Source organism: Opisthorchis viverrini, assembly GCF_000715545.1.
Source record: "Opisthorchis viverrini unplaced genomic scaffold opera_v5_283, whole genome shotgun sequence".
In the NCBI taxonomy this organism is placed as follows: Eukaryota; Metazoa; Platyhelminthes; class Trematoda; order Opisthorchiida; family Opisthorchiidae; genus Opisthorchis; species Opisthorchis viverrini.
The window spans coordinates 292,209-317,308 of NW_008751942.1; the positions used below are offsets into that span (position 1 = coordinate 292,209).

Here is a 25,100-nt window from a genome sequence, read left to right on the forward strand (position 1 = left end):
TTAAAATGGCGGATAATCTATTTATGCGGCTATTTGGCACAATCAGCAGGCTGGTTCACTTCAGGTCACAATAAGTTTTACGTGTGTTTTTAGCAAACACAACACAGAGGAACCAACAATCCGGAAAATGCAAAATCTTTCGCTTCAAACGAGGATTCTCTAATCGGGGTAAAGCAGCCTTAGGAATCGTTTAATGTCTCACAAAATGCTTGATACATTTAGTAGAAACACTAAAATGTCGGCTTCTTTGCTTCACTTTTTACGAGATTTACTTTTTAGGGACATTGGGCACTGCAGTTCATCTCAGTTTGACCATATTTCAAGTTTACGAATCAGATAAGTGTAATCTATTGCAGTAATTATTTTCGAAACCGACATTCTCCCTGTCTGCTTCGCCTTTCCACAAGAGTTCCGCAGAATTTAAATGGATATCTAGCAAGACATGTGCCATCAGAGTAGAAACCCCCTAAAAGGCAATCAAACTTGGTTCTAAGTATGTAGTCCATAAGTTAGAGTTCACCTGGCTAAAACAATGTCCGCAAGTGGTCGCACGGGACATAGTGTCAGGAGGATTTTGGATCCATACAATGGCGTGCAACAGTTGAATCTACTGATGAAAATATGAGAGTACAATTCACTTGCCTGGCTGGAGGTCAGTTTCTGAGAAACATCAGATGTGTGACAACAACTGTTGACCTCAATAACCTAGTGATTTCGGCATTATTGGATGCAGGTGGGACGATGCGTTTGAAAGCAAAAACATTCACTTTGACTCACTCAGCTGAAAAAGTGGATAAGCAGTATAATCGTCCAGCATCATTAGAACGGCCCTCTTTTGTTTGATCTCTTTGTCAGTGAATTAACGAATCAAGTTTCCAATGAATTTTCGGTATCTCTGTCCTCCTTTTGGATTCATAATGTAAATTCAGTTTTGTAGTGCTTAAGTCACTGAGAAGCCTTTGCCTCCTTTATTTTACTGTGAGTGACTAAAGTGCAGAACAACAATACATAGGGCAGGCTTAAGTGGCTGTATTAATCGTGTCGTATGTACTCGAACTAGTCTTCAAAACTGTACTTCACTGGAAGCCCCTTAGTTACATATCATCTAATGGGCGTTGCTGAATGGATTATGACCTGTGAGGCGGTGGTATTCAAGGTTTTTCATTGCGGTTTACTTCCGGCACTACTATTCCCGTCTTCAATGCTGCCATGGCAGCCATGCTACGATCACAGGACTATACCTTTCCTAAAACATCAAGTGGACTAACAACTTTTAATCAGCGTCATAGTCTGACGTCATGAGAATTCTTTCGTTTTGTTGGCAAATACGTCATGGGGAATCAGCTAGGTGTAACAGCAACAGAACCAGTAACGCGGTGTGATTTGATGCACAGCAGTTTAGTGTGCTGGTGGTGACGCCCGTTTCTCGCTGACGAAATTATCAAAACGGCAGGTCTACTGCTCAGAGCTTGTTGGGGTAGTCAGCTTTGAGATTCATGCCTATAGGTTCTGTTATTTTCCAGTAATGGTGATTATATCAGAATTAACCATAGAAACGTAGTGACCAAGGCCTGATACCAGACCGTCTTTTCTGAAGGGGTGTTCGCCCCAGAGGTTTGCTTATTGCAAATAACACGAGAATCGGAAAATTCATTCTGCTCCTTTTATTGTTCTGGTTTTACTATCAGGAAAGAAAACTCTAATATGAGCCATGTGGTACTAACAACTACGAAACAAATACCACGTCGTTTGGAAGAACCTTCATTGGGCAACCATAGAGGCCTGCCTCAAACTTGCAACGTCAGTCGGTCTGTGCCTTTGGGGTACGGTCCTTAGGACCGTAGTTCTGACCTGCACGTAACCTGACACGACTTAAGTGTGGAGGCCGTTTGGAGGCCGTTAATCAGTGTAGTGATAGACGTTTTTTAGAATCGCCGTGCAAATGTCTGATCAAGATTCATTTACAAGTCAATATTGAGTGGATTTTTTGGAGTGAATTGTACACTGGTCTGCAAATGCCTAAAGCTCAGCCAACGTACCTCAATTTAGGTTCTCAAGTGAAGTAAGGGATAGGGCTTCAAAAAAACCAAGTCCATAAATCAGAAAATAACCAGACTTTCCCGAACGAATGGTCATTGTTAACTGGCTCGGAGTAGTGATTCCTCGTAATCACACAGACCAAGAAAACTCAAATCTCTCTCCCAACAAGTGTAAAAAGCAAATTAGTTGGTTGGCAAGCCGGTAAAGACAGCCAGCAGCATCGTGGCATGTCTATTTATTTAGTAGGCTCGTCGATTGTTTAGTTTACCGATTACTCAGAATAGTTTCGATTTTTGTTAATAATTGATGAGATCATATTATTTCATAATATTTCTTAGTTTTTATTAGTATGAGCCCTATATCAATTCGGTGCTTGACTAGTTGGCATTTCACTTCAGCTTATCAGCTGCAGACCGTGTCCCAACGGCGCAGTGCTTGCGGCCGAAACTATTTTGGTTACCAAAAGATGGGGTTATAGTGAAGGGCACAATCGTATTATTTCATAATATTTCCTAGTTCTTATTAATATGAGCCCTATATCAGTTCGGTGCTTGACTAGTTGGCATTTCACTCCAGCTTATCAGCTGCAGACCGTATACCAAGGGCGGAGTGCTTGCGGCCGAAACTATTTTGGTCACCAAAAGATGGGGTTATAGTGAAGGGCACTAGTGGATCCGATACAACCAGTCAATTGAATCGATCTAGTTTCCTGCTAAGCGGGATGGTTACGCATTAAAGGTGGTGGCTTTGATGCAGGAGCACCACTAATTGCGTGATTCAGTCATAGCTACCGGTGCCAATAACCAGCACTAGTCCGATGTTCCCATCATACCCTATATGTTCTTTAGAAATACCGACGGTCATACACTGGGAGGTTTTGTTCATCTTCTGCACGTGAAAGCCATGTTTCTAGATCGCAAAACAGTTCGGCAGTGATGTCGAAGTGTGCGTACTCTATCGCTTACGGTCTGCACGTGAAAGCCATATTTCTAGATCGCAAAACAGTTCGGCCAGCGATGTCGAAGTGTGCGTACTCTATCGCTTACGGACAGACTGGCGTCACTTTGGTGCCCTAAGACCTGGAATTTGACAAAAACGGTCCTGGCCTTCTGACTGTCTATCGGGGCTATCGAACTCACCCAACTGTGCAAGTAAAAAAAAATTATGCACCTTGCCGATTAGCTCACCTTAACGTATGAGATTTCGGTCTGATCTCACCCAGTCTTGTAGATGAAACGAACACTCTATAGCCAGTAAACCCGTGAAAAACCCGTGAATGAGGAATAGTGGGTTCCACCACAGAAGCAAACCTTTGAACGCCGTCGATGCCCGGACATTGGTGAAGGTCACATTCTGGGGGTAATTCATCCTTAATACAGCTGCATCGGTATCTGTCGAACAATGTTCCTATTGAGGTTTTGCTCCAAACAACTGGTATGAAACTCAGTGAATGGTAGTGTAACTCAGTAAGACGGAAAGGTGTCTGGTTGGTTATTGTGCATTTTCGATAAGAATATCTGAAAATGATTACGTGGTTTAGTACAATATGGATCAGGGAACATTTTACCAGAATCAGTGCTGGGATACACTCAGTTATCCTTAGGATGCATTAGTTGAGTAGCTAGCTAACCCACTAGAACCAAAGAGAAAAATGGAGTCAGCGAGCATTTTGAAAGACACTTTCTTGTTCGTTAACCATCTCGAAGAAAAACCACCACCCGCTTCCACCTGACGTCACCGTTTGACGCTGAGCTAAACAGTAGACCATACATGTGTACTTATAAAGTTTAGCGCCCAGTGTTTTGGCAGCATCATATTGTATCTAAATGGTTATGGATTTGCACATGTCATGTTCGCTTTATCTTAACTAGTGAAATCCGTTCACAGAGATTCGATGAGATCTCTTTCGGGTACTCTTCAGGCTGATTTGTTCACCACCTAAGTACACATACTTGACAAGCCACACCGTACGACCGTTGGGTAAATGTCACTTGTACGTGATGCTGAGCGACACTGATCGATTAGTTGAACAGCTTCAGTTCAGTTCGCATCTATCCTGATTTAACCCTTGAACTCGACCACAACAGGTCATCTAAATTCCCTTGATTTCGACATCTCTGAATTTTCTATGTGCGCTCTCAACACTATCCACGCAACACAAATGCAGACAGATATGGTTGAACCCACATGTTCCATCACATCCCACTGGACTGAGTCAGTGAATTGGAACAATAAAAACCAGCGTGTAATAGGAGTAAATTTCCTCTGAGGAGGATTATTACATTCAAAATCCGGCCCGTCAACACTCTGTAAATCATAATGTTCTATTTCCCTTGATCACAACATCCAGTTTTGTACGATTTTCGTTTGAGGCCCACTCCTACTACGCTGTGGGGTCATAACCTACAAATTGGGTGCAGGTTCATTCTCCAGCTGTCAGACTTATAATCCTGCCCCTTGATCAGGATCACAGCAGCGTACGAGCACGCGGTCCTGTTTTTAGATAGAAAATTTTCCAAAGGTTCTTTCCATTGAGATCTTTCTCCTCCAGATGTTTATCGATCTTGGGAAATGTGTTCATTTCCTTCTGTCACCCATTAATCGTTACCTTCGCCAAATGCTTCTCGAGTCATTTTCGTCACATCAGCAGAATACCGACTATAAGCACCGTACCGCACCGCACCATTCCACAGTATTCTGTAACAGTGCGGCTGCAGAAAGGCCAGTGTCTCGTGTCTGCTCTGTCGGTTCATTGGTCAATCCGCACACTGCTCATGATCGTGTAATTAAAAGAAAGTTTGCGAGTTTTCGAATCTGGGTTTATGGTGTCTGATATGAGTTGAATGGTTTGCGAACCACTTCAAAGTTGGATGAACTAATCACCACATAACAAGCAAATGCGCTACGTAAGCATTGCTCAGAGCCCACCTTTGGGTGCGGAAAAGTTAGCGAACCGATTGGACCTATTTTCACATCAGTACGACCTAGCTCGTCATATTGTTTGCCTTCATGGTCCATCAAACCACTCGCACGTTTGATGAGGTTCGCCACAACCCATTGTGCACTTCTCACAGAATGCTTGCTTGACTCGCCTCATCTCCACATTGCTTCACAAGTCGGCAGAGTGCAAGTAAAATGCCCCTACCGCAGCACTATCCTTTTCTCACTATGTGTTGTGGTTTGTTTGAGCGTAGGACTGAGTTACGTAATCTAACGTCGGAATTGAGGTCACCAAGCTGTTAGATCAATCATTTGATGTTCAAGTGCACTGTTAGACCGTCGAAGCCAGACTTTGCTGAAAAAGATAAGGTTGCACGAAAGGTTTATTTATTATCAACTGATGGGATGACTATTGAGAACTAGTTTGATTCGGAAGGGGAAAACATTTCTAAGGACTCTCCTAAGTACTTCCACTTACGGGCCTGGTAATAAGAAAGGATGTAAGTGCCCCTTTTAAGTCACTTCTATTTCCTGGCATATCCCGCCATCTAATTTCCCCACGGTGCAGTGAGTTTGCTGACTTCAGTATGTGCTGCATTTCAGCCGTTCATGGGTGCTGGCGATACGGCTCTGCAAGTCTTCCCCCTACTCTCACAACACTCAACTCACGGTAAGAATACTCTCTTCAGGTTCAGACCTTAGCTGTCCGAAAAGTGTGCGATCTAACCAAGAGCAGTTAAAATCAGTGGAGACATAAAAATAATCTGAAGATTCGCTGCCTTCGTGGGTGTAGCGGGTGGAGACAAGGGCGTTTAGTTTGCCCTACAGTGATAAAGCCTCTAGACGTTTTCGACAATTACTCTGCTAAAGTGGGCAAGCACATTCTGAAGGTCTTGGGGACAGAGGTAGTAGCTAAAACCAACTGTTCAGCTCGAAACAATTTGATCGATTTCACGAATTTGAGTGGAGACCAAGGTGCTTAAAAGCGTAGGTTTCATACCATGCTCGTTCAACGCATTTAAAGCTGAGAGAACGTTGACCTGGGATGTTGCAGGGACTTAACAATAGTTACGGCTATGCATAAGAACGGAATTCGGTAACCAGGTTATCAAGTCCACCCTGGTCCCATATACGGATTGCCGAATTCTACTAGTGAATGAACTTCCTTTGGTTTCAAAGACAATAAACTCGTGGGATAAGAAGCGAAAATTTTGAAGGTACGCATTTAACCCATTACAGTATGAGGCCAAGGGAGAGAAGGTTGTATAAGCTGATGAGGTGCATTATTGCCTCTTCTGCAGCAGAACGCATATACACTCACGAAGGGGTACCTAAGAAGCTGTACTTATTACAAGTTCTCCTAGGCCCAGTGTACATATTATGTGTCCTGACTAGAGTTGATCCTGTTCCCCATAACTTGAAGCTTGAGACTTTCCAGGCAGAAGTACAGATGAGCTCTCTGCTATGAAACCTGAACGGACCGATGGACCATATCGTTATCATATGTGACATTGTTCCACGCCATGCCCCGGCAAAAGATCATAGGAAGAACCGGCATCCAGAGGTAATGAGCACCATACGTTCCGGTACTGAATACATAGGAAATTTTATTGAGTATTCTGAATGTCAGATTTCAAGGCTGTGGAGTGAATTGTCAGAAGCTCTGGTGTTGCTTTAATCTCAAAAGGATAGGAGTGAATTTATTTCTTAAAGTGTGTGCAAAGTAGCGTTTTAATCCATCATATTGCCAAAAAATGGCGGAACGTAATTCCCCTACGTATATAAAATCTATGCTATTCGGTGGAGTTTATTTTCCATTTGAAATCTTTGATTATCTCTATAGCTGGAGGAAAGGAAAGTGGGCCGTGTTCCCATTGATTTGAATGAAGTGACAATGAATACACAATACGAAGACCCATCTCATTTGATAATGCACATCCATCTGTCTTTCAAAACAAATAAACAGGCATACCCAAAGGGATCGTACGACCTAATGGGGGACATGCGGTTGCCTTAAAATATACGCTGGCGAACGTGTTTGGAATGAATCCTGGAGATCGGTGGTGGGCGTCCAGCGAATTCGGATGGGTCGTCGGGCATTCGTTTTGCTGCTACGGACCGTTGCTACATCGTACTACCTCGGTGATATATGAGGTAACGATTTAGACTGCTTCTTGACCTTAGTTACGATGTAAGCCGAATCAACAAACAAAGGCATATTTGAATATATCAGTGGATACAATTACCATGATACAATTACCTGATACAATTACCATTAGTTTTCTAAGTAAAATGTTTCCTCTAACAGTGATCCTTCAGTAATAACGAGTTCTGCAGAAGTTTATGCATTCATAGGAACTCGCGCAACCTTAAATAGGTGCTCGGCGCTGCAACGCAGTAGCCTCTATAGCTAGAGTCACCATTGTCCACTGGTCTGACAATGGACTCTGAATCTTCACATTTCAGCTAGTCTCGTGACCCGCATGTAACATGAAGTGGCGCCCAATCATGGTTGGCCAGTTTAAAAGGATCTAATGGTCAGACAGCCGTGGATGCTTCATCTTTCCGCCTCCGCTTGAAGCGAGCAATTCCCTGGAATTCTTAGCTCAGCAAAGATCCCGAGGGTGATATATTGCCGAAGACTTATTTCACGGTTTAACGGAACACTACGCTACTATTTTGTTGGTACGGTTCAGCTAGGACTAAATGCATATGCGGAACAGATATGGGATTAAGTTCAATGTTGGTTGTGATGTCTTCATGAAGTCACAAAGCCACATCGGTTAGAGAAGGGTGATTGTACAAATGAGAAGGTGATGAGAAAAGGTCACAAAAGTCTTATTTTCAATACAACAGGTGTACAGAGTAACGGCAAGCTTGAAGTAAAAACAGTCCATACATACACAAGTCCCATGTTATCAGCAGCCGGTCTCAGGATCACAGCAATCAAGACAAATTGATGGTGGATCCGGAGGACACTGTACATGCACCATATTAGACTGGCCGTAAAAACCCTTGAAAAAGGTTTTTCACATCATGCAGAAGGTTGGATGGTGACATCTTGCTAAACTGGGCGGTGTTTTGACTTTGGACTTACCATATTACACCCCATACCTTGCTCAGAAAATTTCGTCTGACTTTGTATTTCAGGTTTGAGCAAAGGTTTTGATGATGACGATGATGACTCGGGACATGAAAGATTTCACCTAAATCAATGCCTCTATAGTAGTTTGACGACCAGTGCACCAGGTATACTAGCACATCTGTATCAGCTCCATCTTAATTCAGAACGGGACCTCGCGGATTCATGGGAGACATGAACTTAAACGTTGTGCAGCATACGAATATTACCAGAAATGCAGTGTGACCTATATACCACGGCACGAATGACTAACCTTCATCAAATTGTCAGCTATTTCTTTGTCACGTGTAATACCAGAGAACGTCAAACGGCGTTCCTATGACTCTGCTTTAGACTTCCATATTACACTCCATATCTTGCTCAGAAAATTTCGTCTGACTTCGTATTTCAGGTTTGAGCAAAGGTTTTGATGATGACGATGATGACTCGGGACATGAAAGATTTCACCTAAATCAATGCCTCTATAGTAGTTTGACGACCAGTGCACCAGGTATACTAGCACATCTGTATCAGCTCCATCTTAATTCAGAACTGGACCTCGCTGATTCATGTGAGACATGAACTTAAACGTTGCGCAGCATACGAATATTACCAGAAATGCAGTGTGACCTATATACCACGGCACGAATGACTAACCTTCATCAAATTGTCAGCTATTTCTTTGTCACGTGTAATACCACAGAACGTCAAACGGCGTTCCTATGACTCTGGTTCTAAGTGTTTCCTTGCGTAACTGGTGTGTGACTCTGGTTGGTGAATTACGTATGACACCTTAGTATATATAAATATATCAGATATTGATCCGTGCGTGTGGAAGAAAAGTAAGATGGAACCGTCCTCCAGACAATTCTCACTACTATTTTACATGCTATTTTACATGTTTTCGGAGCATTTTTTTGCGCCAGCAACTTAATTAAGCCACACAACGGCCAATAAATAAAAGAGCATACTAATCACATTGGCGATCAGCCACTCATGGTCGAACGACTAAGTGTTCAAGGTGGTCGATGGGAGAGCGCGGGTTCGGAACTTACTTGACTTTCTTGAGAAGCGCACTACCAAATAATCCAGGCTTGTGTTATATATAAAAACAACTAAATAAGTTGTTGATCGATTTCCACGTTGGTGTCGTTTTCACAAGTTCCTTGCTGTCCCGGAGCAGTTACTTCAATTGATCCGCTCAAAAATAAACAAATAAATAAATATGAGAGGGACGCTGACTGTACTGCTTGTTCAAATTATCAGTCTGATGGAAGTACACATAAATCAAATCAAAGACAATGATAATCTACTATCCTTGACAACGACGAGTGATATCCCAATGTCACGTGGGAAAAATCTAACCTAGTCAGCTTGTCATCCATACTGATGTGTATGAAGTAAGATCCGACTAGACATTTCAACGTAGAAAAGACGAGTTTCCGTTGTTTATGAAAAGTGAATCATCCTCAGTATGACCTTTAAAGAGTAGCACCCTCTGAACATTCGTATAATCAATAGTGACCTAGACTCTGACGAATGTGCTTATCCCCCAAGTGGGTTTCTAAGAAAACGGTAGTTATAAACACGAGCCGTCCACATTTGCCTGTCACAGCCTTGCAATCTCATACTTCGTATTTTTGACGCTTCACTTATTTTATCTTGGCCGTTGTCATTTCAGTCGACCGAGCATTTTTCTGAACCAATTGACTAAATTCAGGATTACCAATCACCTGAAGTACCTAATCATTCAACGGTGTTTGGTGTTCATGGCAGTCATAACAGCTGGACATCCACAAGCACCAAAGGACTGATTAGGTCATGCGAATCAGGGTAGATCAAATCTATAAAAGCTTTTCTTCCCAAATTCGAGTCCATCAGTAACAAAAGCACAACACTGGAGAAAGAAAGACATGGCAGTTGAGCTTACCTAGAGTGAATGACGGACTGAGATCAAATGTGCCTTTTCGATATCTATATTAGGGTTGGTTGCATTGATCTTATCCATGAAGACAAATCACAAGATTGAGGCGCATTATCAGATGACCCACTATGTGGTGCCATTTTCTTGTCCGATATATGCTTGCATCCTGATGACTGTTTTTATTCTGCATAAGACGCTCGAAAGAGATTAAATCGCACTGCAGGTCAACAAGTGTATTCTTTTAGCCCACCGTTTGACCCTCGCTGGTTTCCCTACTCTCAAATCACTGCCTTGTCAGTTACTTAGAGTGAAAAACTGTTGAAATTCATCTCTACAATTTTTATTTTCTATAAGGATAAGTTGCTGTACAGTGCATAAGCGTAGGAACATTCTATAATGTACTTATTATGCTTCTAGGGTAAGTCTAGATGGTTTAATGTCTGTGAGTGGATAACATTTAAATACCGTTAGCTCGATTGCGCCAAGTAGCTGTTGACAAAATAGTTATTGATCATTTTGCCCAGCTTGGTAAACGGCCTGCGAACCTTCGTCAGCAATCGGGGAAATATCATCAGCGCTCGGTTTGGTGGATAACACCTAGAATCTCTCCAACAATCACCTTAGATAAGTGAAACGGGACGTTCTTATTGGGTGAATTAGTTCCGTTTTCAAACAGGCAACGAAATTGGGGTTAATGACGAGTTCATAACAGCTGTAAATTCGTCTGTACTCGGTAAGACCACTCAAAAACTTCATCGACCCTAGCTGATAAGCACAGCAAAACCTTTGATGCTTCCTTGGGTAAAGAAAAGGATCCAACTGTCGTTTCATGGAAGTAGGAACCATCGTCATCCGACGATTTTGGGCAAGTTGGACTACATATAGTAAATGAACTGTTTGTTCAATCACGCTAACACACATCAACATCGGGAGAGTGGTAAAATCAAAACTGCTGCGAACAGAATCAGTGGAAGCCTTAAAAGACTGCGGGATCTGCGGAAAATCACCGAATAAGATTGGTCGAGAAAACGGAAACGCGAACAGAATATCCCACGCTTCTCTAGAGTTCCATCGGCTCAGTCCTGGGAACCCAGCTTACAAACTTTCGAAGGAAATGTGAAAGTAGCTCAAACACTTTATCAGTAAATCTCAATAACTAAGCAACAACTCAAAACAATTTCTGAACAAACTCGGGGGCATGCATATAGAATAAGGCAAAATTGTTGTATGGCTTTATGTGAACTCACTGTTCACGTGAGTGGACCTCAGTTGCTTGAATTGAGCTGCGGCTGAGATAGCTGTGTCTCGAACACCCTTATAAACTAAAGCATGCACACACTGGCCAACCTTTGCCTAGCCACACATTGAGTTTGGCAGAGTATGGTGTGACTGTAATTCCAAGAGTTGGACGAGTCTTGCTTCAAAAACTAAATCATGGAGTGTGTGATGTGCACATCGCCATGAAAAATGAGTTAACTGCAACCAGCCAGTCACTCATTGAACGACGTCTTCGACAATATTAAATTCATGGTAGAAAAATAAGTTGACGAAAAATTGACATTCCTGGATGTGCTCATTAGCTGACTTTTAAACAGACATCTACAAACCGAGGTCTACGGGAAAGAGGCCAACGTTGCCCAGAGCCAGAACTGCCATAGGAATAATCCAGGCCGCCATCATACATATAGGAAAATAAGAGGTGCTTTCTGTGAGAATCTTCAAGGTTTGCTTCTCGGGAGATGGGGAAATTGTTTGCCTCGAAAACCCTCTTTCTGGTGTAGACTTCCTTCTGGAGGATGGACTGGACAATCACTGAGCGCATGCAAAACTCTATCTTCAGTGAGGGCAGACGACCGCGTTACTTACTCGTTACCTTACTCGCGTTACCTTACTCGTCTATACAAACTGCGCACACCACGAAGTTTGCTGCAATAAAATCAACTGTTTCGACAGCTCTGACTTAGTTGTTATTGATCGACAGATTCGAAAATTCGGCAATGAGGTAACCATGGCACATACCCCCTACTATTGCCCGTGTAGCGATGTGTAGTTTTGTGTTCTCTGACCCCGGTCGGAGCAGCTTACCTTTAGCAGTTTTTAGCAGCTTACCTTGGTAACCACTTCATAATACTAGACAAGCAGGGCCTAAAAGCCAAATATGATGTGAGTGAGCTTCCATCACCGAAACAATCAAAATCAGCCGACTAACCCAATTAATCAGCATATTTCGAAAATCGGTCGGTGAATCATGTGATCTTAGAAATTGTAGTTCTGGTGACAATACAATCGATACAAGTGAACGAATTTCTGTACCAACCAAGGTGTGCTTTTGTTGGAAAAATGTAACGTACTCTATAGTTTTGCAGATATCCGGACGAAATTTCTCTTTTGCAAATTCCGATCCAGTAGTAGTCATTAATTTATAAATTGCAGAGCTTCGAGACTGAATCTACATCCAGCAAGGTGGCTGACTGGAGTCAGTTTCTAGAATATGTTTTGACGTAGTGAAGGAATGGGGCCAAACCATTTTTCGCAGCTATTCACGGTGCCTGTTTGTACACCACATCCTCTGAATGAGTTGAACTTTGTCAGTTGGCCCATAGACCAAATCACACCAGAGTACGTTGAATTCTAGTCCACGAGGTTGAAAAACCTCTCCTTATGGACCATCAGACAATGAAGTACTTACTTGTCCCACTGTTTGCTATATTTATGGTACAAACTCTTCCCAACAGGGCAAGCCCGTTCATACCCCAGATGCAGCGCAAGTGTTCCGCGTGCTTCATGAGTACGGCGTCAATGGATGGTACACAACCCCTAGTGCACTGCGTTCCATTCGACAAGAAGATCCGTTTTTGAGTCAGAGCAAAAAGTACCGTGAACAACTGGACAAACTTCGATACGGCTTTGTCGTTGGAGAGCACTGTGACGCTGAGACGCTGACGTGGCTTGCTAATGGATTACCGAAGCATGTGAGACTGAGTGACAGTTGGTGGCAGACAGAAACCGCTTGGCCAATGACCTCTAGTTGCTTTGGCTTGAAGGGTGGCTACTTACCTCAGAATGGTGTTACGACACCAATGGGATCGGCAGGCAGGCCGGTACCGGGGTTCAACATTAAAATCGGATCAACTATTGAACGCAAAGAGACGGATCATGATGAAATCGGCTACGTTGATCAGGAGCTAGATAGAATTCTAGTCAAACTACCTCTACCCCCTGGCGCAGCATCCACATTTTGGAACGACCATGAGCGATTCATGAACTTTTATTTTTCGGCATATCCGGTAGGTTCCACTACCCAGATTCACCTCAAAGTTGGCTAGTTATTATTCTGCCGCATTCATTCGATGTCCACTGGAATATAATTGCGTTATAGGTAGGCGATAATATAGCATAGTTTGTTCGTACGCACTGAGTTAGAAAGTGAGGATGCCAGATAACTGGCGGCCTTTGGATCAGTTTCTGAGAGCAAATGGACCCATTGAGCTAAAAACTACCTAAATGTCATCCTTTTGTTTCTAGAGATCTTAATACGAGTTTATGGCAATAAAAAGGCTACGTTGGAAGAAATAAACGTCTACTGTGAGCTAAATAGCGGTGAAGTGCTTATGGTTCAATTTCATTTGTTCACGTCTTTAAATCCACCTGATCTCTTCGGGTAAGTCAGTGATATGTCTCGCTGAAATGAAGCGTCAGTCTCACGATTATGAACCTCCTGTCACCTATGTAGGCTTCTCGGGATGTAAGTAAAACCTGCGCCTTTCCGGTTCAACGTCACCAGATGACACGCGGTCCTTGTGCTAGGGACATAAATTAGTAACGATAGAAGCAAAACCGCTGAATGAGTTTGGTTGTTTGTCTGTTCGCCGAACCTGGCAGCTGGATTGCAAACGTTTCATCACCAATCGAGGTGACGTCAGTGCAGGCAGTGCACTCAACCCTGCACTGACGATGTCACCTCGATTGGTGATGAAATGTTTTTAATCCAACTGCCAAGCTCGGCGAACAGACCAACAACCGAACAGCGCACCCGAGCTACCCACATTCCACAACATTGCTAATAGATGAATGAGTATCAAACGGATAAATGACGCCAGGTTTACAGTCCACTTCCTACTGGTGAGTGTAAATATGCGTATTTCCATATTCACAGCGTTCTCCAGCGCGATAATATTTGATAGGGTGATGTTCGTTTGGTAGCACCACGTCAAACAGGACGAACTGTTCATCCAGACATAGTGGATTCTCCAGACAAACAAGTACGGTTTTCCTAGTTACTTTTATCACCTCATGAGCCTCAGGTTTTTAGCAACCCGAACTTTGCACCGACTGGGTTCGATTCTGTCGAAGACCGTGTACATCACGTCAGCGATAGAACACTTGCAGAAGTACTACTTTGGAGCAGTTGTGGAGTGTCGGCAGCTCGAGTAGTGTAGAGGACTGTTGCCATATCCGGACAGAGCAGTTTGTTTCCTGGTGTTTCACCACCGGCTGAGGTGATACCGTCAGCGTGTAGCGGTGCTCTGGAATAGTGTTATGAGACAGTCACACTGCTGGTTAGCCGTTCATGGCGAGTTGGGGGTTCGCGAATTTAAATTTCTCTGGGGTTTTGTCAGATGTGTGCCGCCGATGATTCCCAACAATAATGCGAGTATGTGGAGCTTTGCTGCGCTGTTAATATTTGCTTGCTTGTTCGGGACGTAAGTCCTAAATTTCAGGTTTGTTTTCGATACACTTACGGCTAGCTCGCTATTGCATCTAACTTGCAATGGTTATGACTAGCAGTTCATGTTCCATTAATGACTTGTATGTCTTCGGATTATGCATTACGCTTTCGTTTTACCACTGTTGTTAAAGATTCTGAGCCAGGAATGCAGTAACCACAGTTAATTTCTCCTCTATGAATTAAACAGTCGACAAGCTATTGACATCCACTCCTCTCTAACATAGGAGAGTAATTGTTTGAAAAGAGAAAATCCATACCAGTGAAATACCCGATTGACTAACTTTCTTCATGCCAAGAAGTATCACAAAATGCCTCTATGTTATCAAGTTACCAAGTGTGTTTACAGATTGAATTTAGGAAATACGTGTGCGTAGATTTCCTCCATATCCTGGACATTACTCATAGACTTTCTTGGTGCAGTTTGCTTTCGGATATTAAGAACACCTTATGATTTGTCATTTGAGAGGCGGTCTGAAATCTCTATACCACTAGACACTCTCTGTTCGTCACTTAAGCATAACACAGCTTATTACGTTTGTATATATTCATCAACGCAGATTAAGGGAGGTTCACTCACGTGATCCAACTATTCCCATGTTCTTATTATGTATATCTAAGTTCATGATAAGGTAAAGCAATGAATTCAACAAAAAGCAGGTTGTGGCAGCGTTCCTCGTCACTTATGGCCCAAAAGAAGCTAAGAAAAGGGCGGATTATTCCAAATTTATGATGAATTCTTTGGAAAGATCTTGATTTTCATTATTCAGAACCACTACATTAAGGTCAGCAACATCCGAATATACTGATTTGCGTATGTATTCAATTTTCAGGGCTACTACGACACAATGGATGTGGGCACGATCGATAAGGATGGATTTGTATACATTCTCTCCCGTGCTGATGACGTGATTAACGTGGCTGGTCATCGTTTGAGCACAAGTGCAATTGAGGAAGCGTGCTACAGAGATGAGAACGTGATAGACTGTGCCGTGATACCCGTACCGCATCAAATTAAAGGTGAGTTTTTTACGCATAGAAACATTTGGGTAGATAGGATGAAACGATCCTGCACGATGTAGCACGCTGAATGTCTATGAACTTCGTATAGACCTGATACATTACTCATAAGACTGCCCAAACTCTTCGACAGCCCAAGACCGGTTTCGATTTTCTTAAGGTTCATCAGGTAGGCGCAGCGCCCGAGTTTCTGTCAACGTTATGTTCCGCTTGAACCCAAAATGGATGTAGTTCGATTTACACACTCATCAGCATACCAGTTTGATTTGGATGGCAGACTCACTTGGAGCCCAGTTGAATCCCTCGTTTAGGACGTTCTTAGGCAGGTGAATGTGCTGCACCAGGCCGCCTTATTTTTCTGTTGGTACGATATTCGAGGTATTATATCGAGAACATTATAAACAAGAAATTCAACTGGGTTCCAGTTGATCCTCCTGTGAAACCCAAATTGGTATACAACTGAGTGTATAAGTGACTGACTACATTTGCAGTATATTTTTGTTTGACTCAGACAGACATCGGTCTGCTTGTGACTGGCTTTTATTCTACTAGATCATATTTATGCAGACAGGTCTAGAGGGAGGTTTTTCTACATCATCATCAATTGCGTACTTATTTTGCTCCCCATTGGCGCTGGTCTTGAACCATGAAGCCATGGATTTCTGAAGTATACAAATCAGAGCGCACAAAGTAGTAAGCCATTATGCACAGGAAGGCATGCAATACGAGTAACTTAGTGATTGGCTTAACCCCATGAAAAAGAACACAAACAGTGGTAAATCCATGATTACTGATTAATTAGTATCTCTCGATCACAACAAACGTAAATTAAAATTTGGCATCAACAAAGGGACTGAACTATTCGGCTATGATTCCGTTCTAAGTCGCAGCACGGGCATTAGTCTTATATTCTCTGACAAAGTCCTTTAAGTTGCTATGGATTGAAGAAAACCATTTCTTTCATGGCCGTCAGTTATATGCCAAATGCAGTGCACAGAATTCGGCGAACAACTTTGATGAGGTATATGATCATTAGAGCAATGAATCCACTGTTGAAAGTTTCGGAACCCTGGTTTTTTTCTCAGATGTGTCGGTGTAGAACTGGGTTCGTTGATATCTGAACAGTTCCAGATCGTTCTATAGCATTGGCTAAACATGTGATGATAATTAAATTATGAGTTTGACGACAGACATGGTCAATAATACTCTCCGGCAGTGGACTGGGAACCACTAACGTACGGCTTGTGTGAAAAACGCACTACTAACTGCTTCTCGCCATCAGCCAGTTGTGGAGTTGAACCCCTTTATTCAAGGCATACCCAAACCAAGAACTACGATTTCGGATTTAAAGTGTGTTCTTGACTCAGGTGTACGGGGTTTGGCAAAACGGTACACTGAACAATTCTTACACATGGGAAAGTCTCCTCGCACGAGGCAAATTGCTGAGTAATAGCTCCATGGGCTTGTACAACAGTTCCCCGACATTCTCAGGTGGCTTGATGAAGGCGGCTGATGCCGATTCGGATTTCGAAAAACCCATCGCCATCAGAAGGATTATCCTGACTGGTAACATTGACTTCAGGAAGTATATGCTCGCGGTCAGATGCACCTGTCACGTGCTTCGCACATGTCGAAGAACAACGGAAGTGTCACTCGCTTGTTCTGGCCTACCAATAAATCGAGTATATATGCGCTGCGATTATTGGAATTTCGACTAGTCCGGTAAATGTTGTTTTTTTTGTAGGTGATCAAAAACGGACAACACAGAAAATAGCAACGCATACCATTCGGCTCCATCACCATTTAGAACAGTGAACCCTTCATTAGTTTTCAGGCATGTTCCTTCCTGGGTTTCCGTCATTATCAGCTTGATGTGAATGTCAAGTGAAGTGCGACCACGTATGGACTTCCGGTAACAAACAAGTAGGTTAGATGATCAGTGAAGCGGCAAAATCTTTGTTAAGCCGATGCTATCATTTTATGTCCTTCTGGATAAAATTCAACGCTTTTGGTAACACTTGAAAAATGAAAAAGTTGGCTTTTGAAGCCTGAGAGGTTCCTAACCGGATTCTGATCTAAAGAAATTTAACGGATTCCGAAAGCACATACTGCAACGTTTTCGTCACACACTCCAAAAACTCGAACATGTAAAAGCGTTTTGTGAAGCGACAGATGCTTTAGCAAAGTTATGAGTCTATTTTGCCATTTGTTGCATATTCCTCAGCGACATCATAGCAATTACAAAGTAGAGGATATCAGTTTTCCTTTCTTCTTTCCCCGCGGGTAAAGCCAACCTCATGAACCTTTCACAATCAGAGAGGAAGCAAGCATAGCATTGTCATATTAGGCGTCAATACAGACGAGACTAGCACCTGTCTCAACATAAGCCACTTTCAATGGCATATCAAGAAGTGGACAACTGTGAAATTTTGCTTTGATTTAGCTGAAACGGAAACGGTTGTTTTGCTTGCACAAGGTGCAGCTTTTATTCGCGAAAGCCACCATAAACATTTAGTTTCTTTTTACTTATCTATTTGTTTATTTATTTACCATGGCCTTGAATTTAAACACTATTTCTGCTAAGTAATTTCTAACTTGGCCTTAGAAACAAGAATCCCTAAAATCACGAATTTGTACCAAGACCATGACTTTTTTGGGCCACACTATTACGCTCTCTGAAGGTGTCTGACCTATTTGGTTTCATCAAGCTAATGTCATTTTATCAGATCAGCCTTAAGTGGAAAATGTTACGGGAGACGTCAAGGAGCAGGGCCACGACAGGAGGGTAACTTTTCAAACGGAAACTCCGATTTCCGGTACTAACTATAAATGATTAGAAATTGTTCAGGTTGTAAGTCTTAGTGTATTCACCTGGCGAAGAGTTCTTGACAGGCTGTTCAGTCTAGAAAAACAACCTGGAGGGCTACAAGTTTGGGTTCATCGCTCACTCACGGACCTGTTCGCATGTTCAGACTTGATAATCTAGATTTGTCTGGCTTCATCTTGCAGAGCAGAGACAAAGCACTTGCCTCGGATTTTGGGCGTCCACCTAAGGATACAAACCGCTTTCGGGATCCAATAGTATCGAAAATGAAATTTCAATATATTCTCGCTCATGCGTGGGCTATACAGAATCAGTCATTTCAGTGCATCAGCCATAAACCGTGGCATATTGGTTCCAGTTGCTACAGTTTAGATCACCGGAATACGGGAGTGTGGGGTATAAAGCCAAGTCTTGGAGGTGACGGGATGTTCAGTTTGTTCGCAAATTGGGTAGCTACATATTTAAGGCGATAGCTTCGATGCGCAAGCGCCAATGACTACGCGACTGGGCCATTTCTGCCAACGTCATTAGCCATTGGTGAGTTGAGTCACAGGGCCCCTATCCAGGGAGGCGGCGGTAGCCGACCTGACTAAGTTTACTGGTTAGTGTTTTTGTACTTTGTTGCCAGGTCATACACTGTTCACCTCAAGGTCGCTTCCAATCAGCACAGGGCTGGGCAAAAAGAGCTTTGAGAAGCAAACGGTCTTCGGCCATGCGGAAAGGAGGACTGTTCGGGCGATAGTGCCATGATTGCCACCATCGGAACTGTTAAATGGGTAAAATGGGTTCGCTTCATCAAATCAATTTGATTTTCGACCTCGTGTTTTATTAGTTCTCGTTGCTCCTCGTTCGAGAAGGAAACAGCGTCTATTTTGATAAGATGCAATCAAATGTGCAGATTAATTCAGCATACGTAGTTCACGACAGACGTCAATTCATTGAGTACTACTTTTCTTCATCCAAGTGTGGGTAATCAGAGAAGGAAACAGCGTCTATTTTGATAAGACACAATCAAATGTGCAGACTAATTCAGCATACGTACTTCACGACAGACGTCAATTCATTGAGCACTACTTTCCTTCATCCAAGTGTGGGTAATCGAAAGCAGTGGGCGATTCATAGACGCTTCTCATTAAAAGGTTTTTCTCGAGTTATTTTAGCGATTTTCGGAATCATCGAGCCAGCAATCGTTTCTTAAATGAAGTTCAAATTATGGTACCGTAGATGTCGGTTGACGGATGGTGGCCTGATTTTTAATCATACTTAGTAAAAGCTGCCGGATTAATATAACTGCGCTTTCTACTGCGCATGCCAATCTCGCTTTTCGGAAGTGCATTTGGTTCTCCACGCCTACCAGCATTTGGCCTATGAAACGGTGGCCCGGAAGAAACGTAGCCCTTTCCCAGCCTTGCAACCTCTCCTTTACCCTTGCTTTTCTTGGAAGTCAGAGCCAAAACATGTCACTGCAGCTAGTCGTAGAATAAAAAATGCAGGGGGCGCCGAGAAAACCAGTTTACCTACGATTGCTGTACGATTTTGTGTGGTCTGTTTATAGGCCCCTTTCCGTTAGTTGCTGGCATGTTAAACACGACAACCGGAAGACTAAGTAGTTCGTTAGGCTACCTCTATGTGCCTACTCATTCGCCACTCCATGTTTGAACAAGTGCATTCTTGACGGGCAAGGGGAGATGGGAAAACTGTTTATACTGGGACATGGATAACAATTTATTATCCCAGAGTACTCATCGTTATTCACGAGGTTGGTGGGAGACTGGCAGTCGTAGTCCACAGTTTTGGATTGTTCATTCAAACCCGCTTGATGCACCGACTTACACAGTATTTATTTTTGCGTTCACAGCTTAGGCGACACTATGAGCGTAGTCGATCAACCCAAGTAACTTTGGTTATTGATTTAACCTGGGAACAGTCCAACCCACCACTCTGCCTTCAGCCCCCTTACACATCCTTTTAACCTGTGATTTAGCATGTTGTCTATCTAAGCGCTTGGATACCGACTGGTTTAGGTTGATTACCTACATGTTGCGGAAGAGCACTTCTCTTTTGAAATGTCTTTAACTAATCTGTGGAGACATTTCGTATAATCCGAAAGGAGACGGTTTAATCCAGTAAGATCAATGCATGGAAGAAAACCTACTCACCTGTTGTCTTTGCTGGCAATGTATCTCAATTTTGGCGGCTCGGGTGAGTTTATTGGCTGCTGATCAGGTGATAACTGATCTGATCGGTCATCTCACAATATTGATTTTGAATCACGGTTTGAACCAGAGTACTGCTGTCGGATTTCTCCACGTTATCTGATGACCAGGCCATGAAGTAATCGTCACAACACCCCACAGCTGGATGAAAGTTTACGTCACAGTATGCTGGATAATACATGATGTGACTCGCACATGCTACCATCCAGTGGTGATCATGTTTTGCATGTTCTGAAAAGGTTGAATAGGGCAAAGCTCAAGCATATTTTAGTCCCAGTGGTATCACTTCAACGTCTTTGGTTATTTCGGCACTTACTGATATTATAACACCGTGATTGGGCAGCCGATGAGAATGCCCATCTCTCTCTTTCAGTCCGTCGTCATCGCAATTATCGCATCATGATACTTCTCATCACATAGACGGATATAATAAATTGACTAATCTTATACTGATACTATAGTCAAATACTATCTGGTCCTTAATTGCTTCCTTGGTGGCATTACGAATATTGAGGGGTGTGTAAACAAGCTTGTCAGTTATCCTGACACTGTTATGGTTATTATCAGCTAGTATTAAGGTGGCAGTTGATCTGTTCAGCTAGTTAGGTTATTGGCTTGCAAATGTTTCGTCGTCAGACCTGAAGACACTGTCAGTACGCGGCTGGGTGAAGCGTTTCCATTGTAGCACTCGCCCAAAATGTTATGTGCCGGTTCAAACGAGAACTCCATTTTTGCGAGTGAGGGATGATTTGAGTAATTTTTCGGTTCCGCGACAATTGAACCTCAACTATCATTGTGAAGCTGCTCGGTAAGCTCATCCTCCTAATTCGTACTTTTTAAGCAGCTTGTCCAGGCAACGTATTATAGGCTTATACATTGTAGACATCTAATAATCATATTGCTCCCTCACACTGATTCTTTTAGCCCCATTTCCGTAACTTCATTTGGCCGCTCACCAAAAGTTTGTGCAACTGGACTTTCGGTATTTTCACTGAACACTATACGACCAAAACTCGTGTAGAGTTAACGCTTTACCGCTACACTCTTTTCTGCTTCAGGTTATGTACCCTTTGGTCTGCTTGTGACTAAAAAGGAATGCAAAAAAACGGCTGAGCAAGTTATTCGGGACTCGATAGCTTCCGTGCGAGAAAATGTAGGGCCGGTTGCATCGTTCTCGCAGGCCTGTGTTGTGCCCGCCCTGCCAAAAACCCGATCGGGAAAAATTGCCAGACCAAGTCTAGCAAATATGGCGTCTGGGAAGCCAATCAAAGTGAGTATTTTATTTGCAAAGCCAGGTCCATTCCTCGTGAGCCCCAAAATCGTTGTGAAATTTAGCGGGTCTTGGGGCGGATAATTCGTAGCGCATCATATGCATTAGGGAAGCCCAATTTTCCCCCACTCGTAAATGAACTAACTCTAATTGAACGGTATAGGTTCTGAATGATTGCGATCAAATTATATGAGAGGAGGGACAAATCACGGGACAAAGCTCACAGGTCAGTTAGTAATTACGTTTGCTTGGATTGAAGGGTAATTTATCACATATGTTCACATCATTTATCGGTGTCCAAAGGTAGACCAAAGCGTGCGATTCTTGGGCGCTTCAGAGCCTCCGATATTCTATAGCGATTGACAGGTGAGTTTGGGGGGGGGGGATGAGAGCTCCTGCTTGAAGTTCCTCGGTTCGAACCCAATCAGGACAGTTCCACTTTTTTCATCAAATTTTATGCGCCCTAATAGTATTCCTTTTTAACTTCCTTCTGGTTGGTTGAATTTATCCATGAAAATAATACCACTCTAGCTGTACCCACTGAAGCGAATCCGGGAGCTTCTGGTGCACGTTTCTCAACGCCTTGCCTGAGCAGTTCCAATCGTGGCTGAGAATTTGTCCAGGTTTGATTGTCATTTGCGTTGTTTTGGTAAAACGGAATGTCCATTTGTGTGCCAGTGGCCTCTGTTCGGAACTTCAACACGGTAACGTGGTATGATGGCGTTACCAAGTTTATTGTAAGGAGACAAAAAAAACAACAGGTATGATATCAGAACTATTTTTATGAGCAGCTATTTACAATTAATGTAGTCTTCGCCTCGGTTCTTTATGAGCATAGTTAGGCCTGCATTCTGTCACCGTGAGATCCATCCATTTGAGTCTCAGCCACACGCGTGAACCTCTCACTGTGTCCAAAGTAGACTGGCTGTGCTATCCTTAGTACCTTACTACGCGATTGGTAATTAGCTCTTCATGGTTTTCTAAATCAGTTTGATTTGATGTGTATGGGACAGAGCTATTCACAAGCCATATGGAATTCCTGTTTTTCCTTTTGTTCAAGGTGCCTCCAACCATCGAAGATCCTGGAGTGTATCATGCGATATATGACGCTTTGAAGCAGAGTGGTCTCAATCCAACAAAACCAGAATGAATGCCTTTCAGAGGAGTCGTTCATCAGCAACTCAAAGCTCCAACAAATACGTTCACATGGACGCAGATTATGCCGTCTTTGAATATTCATAACTGAGTGAAATGCTGTCACTTGTATTTTTCTAACTCAAACGTATCTGTCTTTACACAGAACCTTTTCAAGACACCAGTGAAGCTGTGATCTTACAACTGCTACGAGGATTTTATCGCATCTATTTTTCTTCTCGGTCACTTTTTATCCTAAACCTTGATTTATTGATTTCCTTTAGTTTCTACCTCTCATCCCTTATCTATTGTTTGTCACCAGGATACTTTGTTTTTTTACTTGCTCCTTTGTAGTTTACCTATTTCTGCCCAATAATGATATTTATAACTGTCATATCTTTTGGCTAGCACGAACTTCCTAAGTGTGAAGTGTCTTTTATAGGAGACCATTGTTATGGTGCGGCGGCTTCCGACGATATACTTCTGCAGAAGATGTGGTAACAGCTGTGGTGCAAACATCGTTTATTAAGCAGCCTTTTCGAAGATGGCTGGGTGGTAGTATCGGTACATTGAGAGTTGTTTGACTATGGTTTCGAACGTGAATGCCAGGCACTGACTGGTCCACTGCTCGTGAGGTGCGGTCATCTGTCTTTCAGGGGCAATAAATATCCGGCTATCATGCGTTGCTTCACTCCATAGTTCAGCTTGCCTACCTGTAATCCGTAGTGCAGCTGTGTTGAGCGCACACTCCGGCTTCATTTATCAGACCAGACAGTTGAGAAAAGCCAATTAATGCTGAATAGCTAGTACACAAGCTGTGCTTTCAAAAGCCGGTAGCTAAACACGAGTTAATGGAGTAGAGCGACTCCATAATCTATTATCCTTTCACGGTCTAAATCAGTTGGTTGACAAACCGGAAACTACTTCGACTTCTCGCTGCGGAAGGAAACTGCCTTGCAGAAAATCTTCCGGCGTTCCCTGTCCCAGGAATTTCTGTGGGGTGAAACGGATAAGGTGGCTGTCTGTGGTTGGACAATATGTTAGGAACACTCAGACAACCGTACTACGAAAGATGTTGGACAAGAACAGACTGACAGTGGAATGGAGTGCCTCCAAAATGCTGTCAGCTTCCAAAATAGGCGCAATGCCGTCATGCAGAATCCATATTGACCCGTTTTCCTTTGAACTCCGTCAGTTGATGGTGGTTTATGGCAGAGTCACTTTGAAATTTGTACCACTTACCACTGTGTGCGAAGTTTTGTGGGCACATAGGGGAATACAGCAGGCGTTTTTCTGACTTCACCATGTCCAGTGGTGCAAGACAAGGCTGCCCTTCCTAGCCATTCTTCTCCGATCCTGTTATCGACGTGCCGCCTGGAACTTATGTACCTGCCTGTGAAACTTCGGAGTTAAACTTCTCCTGGAAAGCTCCATGAGGTACAAAGAATATTCAAGGTATTGCGTGGTTTGTATCCTTCAACGATTCAATGCTTTATAAATAACCTAAATAATACCGGCGCGTGGTTTCGTATACGCGTCAGATCTACAAAATGTAAAGTGCTACTGTAAGACGGCAAGAGATTTGATCCTTGCCTAGTACGTTCTGACCAGCCGATCCATATGGTATACAACCAACTGAATAGCTGTATATATTCCACTGGATACGCTGAAGACTAGAATCTATAAGACCAGGACATCCGATATTAGTGAAGCCAGGAAGATATGAGGATGTGTTAACAGCAGAGTGCGATCCATGGTATGTCGTGGATAGAAAATTTGGCCTGTTCATGAGGAGATTCTAGACAATCTGTCAATGCCTATCCACTAATATATCCAAAGCATTCGGCTAACAATACTAAGATGCGCCAGCTTTCACAGAAATGGA

General features: G+C 42.9%; 1 protein-coding gene across 1 annotated transcript in view; it reads left to right on the forward strand.

Moving 5' to 3' along the window:
• The window catches only part of T265_14880 (hypothetical protein), a gene marked incomplete at both ends in the record, with an annotated part of 44,259 nt that extends 20,660 nt beyond the window's left edge, over nucleotides 1-23,599 (forward strand). The window contains 5 exons of the mRNA XM_009175645.1: nucleotides 6,947-7,134; nucleotides 12,761-13,312; nucleotides 15,585-15,771; nucleotides 21,870-22,081; nucleotides 23,142-23,599. Of these exons, the coding sequence (XP_009173909.1) occupies nucleotides 6,947-7,134; nucleotides 12,761-13,312; nucleotides 15,585-15,771; nucleotides 21,870-22,081; nucleotides 23,142-23,231 (1,229 nt within the window). The remainder of the gene's footprint in view (nucleotides 1-6,946; nucleotides 7,135-12,760; nucleotides 13,313-15,584; nucleotides 15,772-21,869; nucleotides 22,082-23,141) is intronic.
• Nucleotides 23,600-25,100: the final 1,501 nt, after the last annotated feature.